The following is a 10,603-nucleotide window of genomic DNA, read 5'->3' as shown; positions in this document are numbered from 1 at the left end:
CCATTAGCTAGATGTGTGACCATTGACAAGTTACATTAACCTCTCAGTTTCCTCACTTGAAAATGGAATTAACAACATTAACCTCCAATAGGGTCGTTTTGAGGACTAAATGAACAATACATGCCTTGAAAGCAACTCCTTTCCAAGCTGCTGTGATAACCATTCAATAATCTGGCCACTATGTACAATTTAAGCAAACTCGATCATCACCTGTAGTCGTGTTCATATAACATATACTGTTGGAGATGATGTTTATTACCTACTTCTTTTCCCAGGGGAGGAGCTTCTATTAGAGCAAGTATTCTTAACCTGGGGTCCATGGACACTTTTAGGGGATCCATGAACTTAATGAGAAAAGAAAACCCCTTATATCTTTATTATCTCTGACCTCTGAAATATAATATTTCCTATAAGTTGAATATAGATAACAAACCACAGTAGTATTAATAATGTCTATGAATTTGTGTTGAATAGAAATCACAGATATTTTCCTATGACATTTCACTTGTTGCAGGTCTCTCAAAATATTATTTTTACTCAGTACTACTTCTAAATTATGGTAGTTATTAGTCCCACCACTAAATCTTATTATTTAATGCATTAACAAAGAAACACATATATTATCATAAACTTATTTATTTATACTTTCAGGGTTGTATTTTAGTGTAATTGGCTTCCTTTGTAATGCCGTATGTTTTATTTTACGCACATAAAAACATTCTTCTGAGAAAAGATCCATAGGCTTCACCTCTTCGCCAAAGAGGCCTATTGCCCATGGGTTAAGAAGCTATCCATTACAGTAAAATTGGCCTTGCTCGGCCCACTCAGTTCTCCCCAGTGAGTGGACCAGACCCATGCGGAGGGGTCTGCAGTTCTCCATCCCTGCCTATGAGTGAGTGGAAGACTTTCCCTAATACCAGGGTGCAGTATTGGGAAACCTGCTTGGTTCAGATCTAAATTATGTCCTCGACTATATGAGCACCACGTATAAAGGGAATATATTGATGTCCAGCTGTCTGACTCTTGAATCTCTCTCTTTCAAATGGTTCCAAACTATGGCAGAGATGTCAGTTCTTAGCTCCCCTCAAACAACAACATATAGCTAAGTGACAGACTGTAATTTGTCATTTCATCCATATGTCTTGGGGTCTCTCCAGCCATATGGTGAGCCCATGGGGACAGGTCTATGTCTTGCCCTCAGTGAGGCAGCAGAGAGGGCAGTGTGGTAAAGGACATGGTCTCTGACCCCAGGAGACTTGGGTCCAAATCTTGGCTCTGATACTTCATAGCTGGGTGGCCTTAAGCAAATTACTTAAGCCCCCAATGCCTTGTTTCCTCATCTATAATTGTAACTTCCTTATGTGGTCCTTACAAAGACTGAGTGAGTTAAAACATGTAAAACAGTGAGAACATTGCCTCACAGTAGTGAGAATAGAGGGAAAAAAATCTCATAGTTTATAGCCTAGGTGTTTTTCAAAATGCACTTAAAGCAGCTAAGTACATTTTCCCTGCAGATGAAATACTGAAGTCCTGGAGATGAAGGATTATTTTATTAGATTTTATGGAAAAAGATATTTAACTATCTGAAACACTACTAAGACTCTGTCAAGTTTGTCCTCACCCCCACTGGTAAGAATAAACTCAGCTTTCTCTAAAGAACAGGTGGTCGTAGTGCTATTTCAGGAGGCACACAGCAAAACCTGACTACAGTATTGGTGACAGTTGGGAGGTGGGAGAAGCGGGAACAGGACCTTGGAGACAGCCCGTCCATCAAGCAACTTGTTTGTTTTACTTTTAAGAAATAAACAAAAGTTTCTTAGGAGAGTGGGGTGTTCTCCCCCAAGATTTTCTCAAAACAGAAATCTAGAATGGAATGATAGATTTTTTAACTTATGATTTACAAATAAGTACAAATTCTCTGTGCAGATACATGTACCTGGACTTCATGGGCTGGGCAATAGTCTCCTCTCTGGAATCTTATTTCCGTCATCTCCTTGGTCTGTTCCCTGACCTCTGTTCTGTGGTAGGGTGATAAGCCACTAAATCTTGAGCGTTCTGCTATTTCACATTCTCTCTGTTGTGTACTCATCTTTATATAGGTAGCATTCATTATTCTATTGGGGCTTTATCATACTGGGAATCTAGTTTAAATTGCTGAAGGATAGAATTACACAAGTTCTGAATAAGATCGAGATTCTGAAGAGGTATTTTACTTCTCTTTGGTAGCTGTATACGCCCCATCAACCTAGGGCCTAATACAGTAGGGGGCACCTGGGAAGTACCCCTACATAGTTGTTGAATAAATACACACTCTGGGATTTTATTTCGAGGGTGAAACTCTTTCTTCTTCCTCAGCATGGCAGTGGCATCAAATTTCCAACCTCAGTGGGGATGATTAGAAGGAAGTAAACAAAGACAACAAAATGGAAATCTGAAACAAAGCTGAATTTATTTGCTTGCCTGGGAAAAGAGCGCCACGTGGCTCAAGCGCAGTTACAGCTAGCGTCTCCGTGGAGTACCTGAAAGGACCAGAGAGAGAGCAAAGGGAGGAAGTACATCAAATCCGGTGAGATTCTGAGTTCAGGTCTCTGGCAGGCTCCCAAGGCCGAGGAGCATAAACTCTTCTCTGCGGTTGGTCATCGCACTGGCTCCCTTCTTAAAAGCGCAGGCACCGTTCCCAGAGATGTCCAGGATGGGGCACATAAAGCTCAAACGGGCTCAGGGTCACTCAGGTGGCCTATCTGACGTGTTAGCTTGAAGTCGACCGAAATCTCTCCTTGACAGGATCGGCAGCACGTTAGTACAGCCGGGTCAGTCGAGTAAGAATCAGTCACCGGTTACCTGTCTCTTCACTCATCTCTTGGAACTGCCAGGCCAAATTTCCTTTCTTTGTTAGGGCAAAAGGCAGGGAAACATACATGGGTACCTAGAAAAACAAATTTTGTATAGACACGCTGCCTTTCAAAGCTGTAACAGAGCAAAATATAAGAGGCACTGAAACAAATACTTGCACACAACAGTTCATAGCAACATTATCACAACAGACAAAAGGTGGAAACAACCCAAATGTCCATCAGCGGATGAATGCATAAACAAAATGCGGCATACACAAACAATGGAGTTCAGCCATAAAAAGGAATGAAGTACTGATACACGTTACAACATGAGTGAACCTCGAAAACATTACGCCAAGTGAAAGAGGCCAGACATAAAAGGTCACAGACTGTTTGATTCCATTTATAGGAAAGATCTAGAATAGGGAAGGCCATAGAGACAGAAAGCAAACTGGTGGTTTCTGGGGCTGGGGGAGGGGAGGATGGGAACCCAGTGCTTAAGGGCTACAAAGATTTCTCTTGGGGTGATGAAAATGTTCTGGAAATGGACAGAGGTGGTGATTGCACAACACTGTAAATGTAGTGAATGCCACGGAATTGTACACTTTAAAATGGTTGTTCCTTATGTAAATTCCACCTCAATGAAAAAAGAAGGGAACAAGGGAGACAGAAAAGTTCGGGGATCTTTTGAGTCGCACTGAAACAAGAAAGGACGAAAGAGATGAGGGAGCAGAGACGACCGAACAACTGATGACCACGAAGCAGGGAAGGGAAGGAAAGAAAAGGGGCGGGTTCCATTTCAGAATCTCGCAAGGTCGAGAACACTTGAAAAGCAAACAAATCAAACTCCTTTCCCGAAGTTCAGCTCTTTACTTTTCTACAAATAACGTAGAGTCCTAAACAAGGTAAACGACTTCACAAAGAGAGAAAAGAAGTCCCAGAAGCGCCTTTTCAAGGCCAGTGGCTGCAGCCTGGAGGAGGAGGGGGGCTGGCTCCATGGGGGCTGGGGCTGGGCGCGAGTGCAGGGGCAGCCTCTTAAAGGGCTGGGGACGCCCAGCCAGCACGTGTGTCCCAATCCATTCCACACACTGGGAGTCTCCAGCTCCTCAATACAAGTGGGACAAGCATCATGTTTTGGTAGTTTTAACTTTTGGTTGTCAAAACAAATTTGTAAAAGTTACATTCCATACGCTGTGCACAAACCTTTTAAACTAAACAAACAAGTACCAGAGTACATTCTTCTGAAGATGTTTCAATATTTCATAGGTCGCTTCAGCGAAACCATTTTTCAAAAGCTATGACCTTCCTGTCGCATCTACAACGTGGATGAACCTTGAGGACATTATGCTAAATGAAATAACCAGTCACAAAAAGACAGATATTGTATGACTCCACTTAATGAAGGATGTAAAGCAGTCACACTCAGAGAAACAGAAAATAGCACCTTGGCTGCCAGGAGCTGGGGAGAGGGGGAAACGGGGAGTCGGTGCTCAGTGGACACCAAAGATTCACTTTGGCAAGATGAAGACAGTTCTAGAGATCTGCTGCATGGCACTGAATTTACTCAACATTACTGAACTGGACACTTTAAAATGGTTAAGATGGTAAATTTTATGTGTTTTTTAAGTCATTTAAAAACTTTAAAAACTATTCATCCTGTTGAAATAATACTGATTTTAACCTTACTAGTATGGTGGTTTTTTGTTTTAGAGAAATGATAGGCTACAGGAGTTTAAACTGAACCGAGTTGGGAGCTGGGTACACTTCAGAACATTATGATAAAAACAACTATGTCAACAACAACAGCCGAAGCAATGGCTTCAGCAAAACACCCCAGTTTATTAAATCTCTTCCCTGTTTCTACGTAAAACTCCTGGGGCTGTGCTTCTGTATGCAGTTTGCACATCTAACACCGTGAGCTACTGACACATTAGAAAGACCACAAATGAAGTAAAAACTCGGGATCCATTTGGGTCGATGCTCTGGTGTTTTCAGAAAGAGAGAAAATAATGCAAGCTTCAGGATTTGGGCATGGTGGGCGCGCCTGCACTCATTTTACCTGGTGACTGGCTTGCTGTCAGATGGCCCCGAGGTGGCTGAGCTGTTTGGGCTGCTGCTGGTGCCACAGCCACTGGGGGCTGCAAGATTCTCAACTGTTGTACCTGCTGCGGCTGCTGCTGCTGCTGTAGGTGCTGTGGCAGCTGCTGCTGCTTCTGATGTAGCTGCTGCGGCTGCTGCTGGTGTCGCTGCTGAGGCTGCCGCTGCTTCTGATGTAGCTGCAGCGGCTGCTGCTGCTTCTGATGTTGTTGCTGCTGCGGCTGCTGCTGCTCCTTCTGCTGCTGCTGCTGATGTAGCTGATGCAGCTGATGCTGCTTATCTGGCTGCTGCTGCTTCTGATGTAGCTGCTGCTGCTTCTGTGGCAGCTGCTGCTGCTTCTGATGTAGCTGCTGTGGCTGCTGCTGCTTCTGATGTAGCTGCTGTGGCTGCTGCTGCTTCTGATGTAGCTGCTGCTGCTTCTGTGGCAGCTGCTGCTGCTGCTGCTGTAGCTGCTGCGGCTGCTGCTGCGGCTGCTGCTGATGTAGCTGATGCCGCTGATGCTGCTGCTTTGGCTGCTGCAAGGCAGAGGAGAGCTGGGCTCTCTGCTGAGGAAGGCTTTGCCCAGGTCTTCTCTGGGCAGAGCCACACGGAGACAACACGATTGGCAGGGGATGCAGGAAACTTCCACCAACGTTAATGACAACAGCTTGCTGAGCAGATATGGCCGATTTTTGACTGGTTGAACCTTGTGCACTTGAACCCCGTGACACCGGCTGCTGAGGAGGAGAAGTGGGGGGCTGCTGACATGGTTGCTGTGTAATCAACTGATAGAGCTGCTGCCGTTGCTGTGGCTGCTGAGGCGGCAGCTGGGTGTTCAAAATGAGCGAACCTCGTGGAACCTGGAGTACAGTAAAGGGCCTGCCACCTGGGACATCTCTGAAAATCACTCGAACACTTGCTCGAGAAGGTGCCTTCGGTGCAGCGGGTGGCGCTTCCAGTGGCCGAGCTCTTGGGGACGGGTTGCTGGGCCTGATTCCCGCAGGAGCTTCGGCCTGAGGGGCAGCGCCCCGCAAGGCATTGGGACCTCTCCCCAAAGCCTGGGCTCCAGGAAGAGGGCTCACCACTTTGATGACCTTGATGCTAACGGGGTGGACGGTGACCTGGGTGGCCAGGGTTCTTTGTGAGGAGCCGGCAGTGGACAGGGTGGCTGCAGGAAGTGTGCTGACTCGATTCTCTTCCACAGACGATTTCTGGGAAAGACTCGGTGGCTTAGAAGCAGGAGCAGGAGATGGAGAGTTGTGAAAGCTGCTTGCCTGCTGAGGAGTAAAACTGCTCCCTGAGGAACTCCTTCCTGAGCTCGAGGGAAGACTGACGGGCGGAGGTGGAGGTGTGACTTCCTTTTCCGGGACTGAAGGCTGAACGAACACGGGCTTAGGCTGTGCTGTTTCTTTCCCTGGAGAAAGTGGGCTGAGATTGGCTGAGCCACTGGAGCTGTGTGACATCTTGACTGGACAACTGCTGTTCTTCTGCACCAGCTCCTCAGACTGACTGACTACCCTCCCAGCATCAGTCTTTGATCCAGGCACCAAACTATCTGAGTCGTCATCGCTGGAGGAGTCGGGGGGAGACATCTGTCTCTCACATCTGACTTTACGTGACATTTCTCTTCCAGAGATAAGTGGATCGTTAAGCGAATGCATGAGCAACAGCTTCATTTCCTGGTAGTGATCGCCGGCTTCCCATTCAAATGGAGAATCGTCTTTTACTTCATGGGCTGCCCAGACTGGTGGTTGTGAGTCATCATAGTTGACAGAATTCTTCCCTTGAGCATATTTCTCCACATCCACTTCAGAAGGGACGGCCAAGTCACAGGGTCTCTGTTTCCACATATCTACACAATTTCCTGCTCCAGGAATTGTGAGGTCACCCTGCTCACCTGCTTTACTCTCTGTGCTTGTTTGGCGAGAAGCCGGTACCCTCAGCTCAGGAGGAGGTGGACCATGCGACAGCTCCTGCTGCCGACGCAGGGACGGTGTGGAATACCTCTTGAAGCTCCTTTTCATTGGGCCAGTGCTCATCTTTTGCTTGTTATAAAGCAGCCTGTTTGCAGTGCAGGCTACAGATACAGAAGGATCAAGGCACAGTGGTTCAGCTGTGGCTAAGATCAGTTGGCTCTCCAGCAAGAGTTTGTCTTCCTGGGTCCATTTCTGGTTATCGCTGGTTATGGACTCGACATCGCAGGCTAAAGTCTGCATCGTTGGTCGTAAGAGAATGTGCCTGCTCTGGTAACCAGGAGGGTCCGCGGTACTGGACTGTCTGTAGTCCCGGATTTCTGCTATGACACAGCCACAGTGGAAAACGTTAACCTCAGATTTTTCCAGGAGATCCACCAAAACGGGAGGTAATTCTTCCGCATCCAAGTATTCGAGCAGTTCTCCCTCTTCATAAGGCAGTCGGATGGTCTCCAAATAGGATCCATCTTTCCCCTTGAGCATCAGCGAATATCCGCCCTCTCCCGGGTATAGGTTCACCACTAAACACGGCAACGACTCTCTCCTAACCAGCTTCTCTAACAAGTTCACATTGCTTCTTAATTCCTCCGTAACCTCAGGCTCTTTTCCACATTCTTCAACATATATGTCATATAGTTTCTCATAGAGAGATTTTTCCCCACCAGGTGAGTATTTCCTCTTAGGAGGTCTCTGTTGGGCACTTGCGATGACATAGTCCGCACGATCCAAAGCTCGTTCTAAAGCTCGTTCCATTGTGGCATCAAATAGGGGCCCTGAAAGAATGAAGAGTGTAAGGGATGAACGGGGCGAAAATCCCCTCTTTAATATCGATTATAGTCTACCAAACGCCGCAACTCCACAGCAGAGCGACCAGCCTCGCTTCAAAATGCACCCCAGAAACCCGCCCCCAAGGAAGCGCTACGCAAAATACTTGCAGTTTTGGAAGAAGCCGAAATGTGTTGGAGCCACCACCGCGCTGACCCTCGTGTCGCTGCCGGCTGGGCCGGAAGCGGATGGGAGGGGTCCCCGCACCCCCGTGGCGCCCCGCTGGTGCGCCTGCGCTCCCCGAAGCCCTCAGGCCTTTGCCGCCCCCTACTGTGGCCTCCGGGGCACGGGGTGCACAGCCGGCGCTTGCCGTTCTGCACAGCTTTTCCAACCGAGGGCTGGGCCAGGCCGAACTTATTCTTTTCGTGTAACATTCGTTAAAAGCGTGCACGTTAAAGCGCAAGCAACCAACAAAAAATACATCAATTTTTTGGTACGGTTTTAATACATACCAGTGTCCACGAGAATGCAATTGTCAGGAAAGTCGTGGAAGGTGGTCCTTTCTTTTCCTGGCTAGCACTTCACCAGGAATTGCTCCCTGTCTTTGGAATCTCTCGTTGCGCATGGCAGGGCTGCTCCTGGTGTCCGTCACCAAGTTCACACACGCCCAAGAGCCCACACCTATAGCTCTGGCATACACGGAGGCTCACTGTATTTGGTGCAAGCCTCAGAATTCTTCGTTGACTCTTGCAGTGATCTCCTGCTGATTGGTTTTCATACAGATGTGCACAAAACGTGGCATTCTTATACATAAGTACTTACCTTTTATTTCTCTATGTATTACAGCAAGGGCATTTTATAGGTTTTTGAAAATATGTGGGAGCCAGCCCTGATGGCCTAGCGGTTAAAGTTAGGTGTGCTCTGATTTGGTGGCCCAGATTCTGTGCCCAGGCGGGGAACCACACCAGCGTCTATCAGTAGCCATGCTGTGGTGGCGGCTCACATAGAAGAACTAGAATGACCTACAACTAGAATATACAACTATGTACTACAGCTTCAGGGAGGAAAAAAAGAAAAGAGAGAGGAAGATTGGCAACAGTTCTTAGCTCAGGGCAAATCTTTTGCAGCCAAAAAAACACACAAAAGTATGTGGTAGGTAAGTTATTTTGTCTATGAATTACAGGTCAAGATTAAACTATTTGTTACAGTTTAGGATTAAACTATTTGTTTTAAAAGGTGATTTGCACCTGATACGGTTGAGAGCTATTGTTACAGGTGATGGCAGTAAATTTTAAATGATTACTATAGCTGTAGGCCATAGCTACAGTCCTAATGATGGATCTGGAGTGAGGTGATTGAGTCTTAGATAATTTATGGGCCATTATTTTCCATTAGTTTTGTTGTTGAAATCTGCCAGCCTTTTTGGACAGGTTTTTAAAAGAATCTCTTGATGTTTAGATTTAAGTACTTACCTTAAATAAAAGGTAAGTACTTATGTATAAGAATAACATAATGATAATACAATATTCTTAGTAAAGTCTCACAAATGAGAAGAATCCAAGACAAATTGCCAAAAGTCCTGAATTACAGACTGCTATAAAATAAATGTGCATTTTTTAATCAATAGCAGTTATGACAATTTCATACTACGGTAGGTACAGTCTATTGAAACAGGATTAAAAACTCCTTGGTTGAAAAACAAAGAATAAAAACCACATGATCATCTCAATAGACGAGAGAAGGCATTTGACAAGATACAACATCCATTTATGATAAAAACTCTCAATAAAATGGGAATAGAAGGAAAGTACCTCAACATAATAAAGGCCATATATGACAAACCCACAGCCAACATCATACTCAACAGGGAAAGACTGAAAGCCATTCCTCTGAGAACAGGAACGAGGCAGGGCTGCCCACTCTCACCACTCCTGTTCAACATAGTACTGGAGGTTTTGGCCAGAGCAATTAGGCAAGAAAAAGGAATAAAAGGAATCCAAATAGGTAACGAAGAAGTGAAACTCTCACTATTTGCAGATGACATGATTGTATATATAGAAAACCCTAAAGAATCTGTTGGAAAACTATTAGAAACAATCAACAACTACAGCAAAGTTGCAGGGTACAAAATCAATCTACAAAAATCAGTTGCATTTCTATATGCTAATAATGAACTAACAGAAAGAGAGCTCAAAAAGATAATACCATTTACAATTGCATCAAAAAGAATAAAATACCTAGGAATAAATCTTACCAAGGAGGTGAAGGACCTATACAATGAGAACTACAAGACATTATTGAAAGAAATCCATGATGACATAAAGAAATGGAAAGACATCCCATGCACGTGGATTGGAAGAATAAACATAGTTAAAATGTCTATATTACCTAAAGCAATCTACAGATTCAATGCAATCCCAATCAGAATCCCAATGACATTCTCCACAGAAATAGAAAAAAGAATACTAAAATTTATATGGGGCAACAAAAGACCCCGAATAGCTAAAGAAATCCTAAAGAAAAAGAACAAAGCAGGAGGCATCACAACCCCTGACTTCAAAACATACTACAAAGCAATAGTAATCAAAACAGCATGGTACTGGTACAAAAACAGACACACAGATCAATGGAACAGAATTGAAAGCCCAGAAATAAAACCACACATATACGGACAGCTAATTTTTGACAAAGGTGCTAAGAACATGCAATGGAGAAAGGAAAGTCTCTTCAATAAATGATGTTGGGAAAACTGGACAGCCACATGCAAAAGAATGAAAGTGGACCATGTGCTATCACCATTCACAAAAATTAACTCAAAATGGATCAAAGACCTGAAGGTGAGACCTGAAACTATAAAACTCATAGAAGAAAATATAGGCAACACACTATTTGACATTGGTTTTAAAGGAATCTTTTAGGATGACATGCCTACCCAGATTAGGGAAACTAAAGAAA

General features: G+C 44.9%; 1 protein-coding gene across 1 annotated transcript; it reads right to left on the bottom strand.

Moving 5' to 3' along the window:
- Nucleotides 1–1,651: 1,651 nt before the first annotated feature.
- Nucleotides 1,652–7,636, bottom strand: LOC147911988 (transcription factor SPT20 homolog). The gene is made up of 2 exons (XM_087426607.1): nt 4,894–7,636; nt 1,652–1,791 (listed from the first exon to the last, which is right to left on the bottom strand). Exons 1-2 carry the CDS (start codon nt 7,634–7,636, stop codon nt 1,652–1,654), a joined length of 2,883 nt encoding a protein of 960 aa, XP_087282733.1.
- Nucleotides 7,637–10,603: the final 2,967 nt, after the last annotated feature.

The sequence above is a fragment of the Ceratotherium simum genome, chromosome X, assembly GCF_057802395.1.
Source record: "Ceratotherium simum simum isolate JZ-2026a chromosome X, ASM5780239v1, whole genome shotgun sequence".
In the NCBI taxonomy this organism is placed as follows: domain Eukaryota; kingdom Metazoa; phylum Chordata; class Mammalia; order Perissodactyla; family Rhinocerotidae; genus Ceratotherium; species Ceratotherium simum.
Note: the sequence above shows the minus strand (reverse complement) of the source record. Positions and strands in the feature narration are given on the sequence as shown.

Excerpts from the sequence above, each read along its gene's own strand:
- LOC147911988 (XM_087426607.1), bottom strand. The coding sequence starts at position 7,636 with ATGGAACGAGCTTTAGAACGAGCTTTGGATCGTGCGGACTATGTCATC. Across the intron at positions 1,792-4,893 it reads GACAGCAAGCCAGTCACCAG|TAAAACAAACAAGTTGCTTG; the intron begins GTAAAATGAGTG and ends ATTTCTTAAAAG.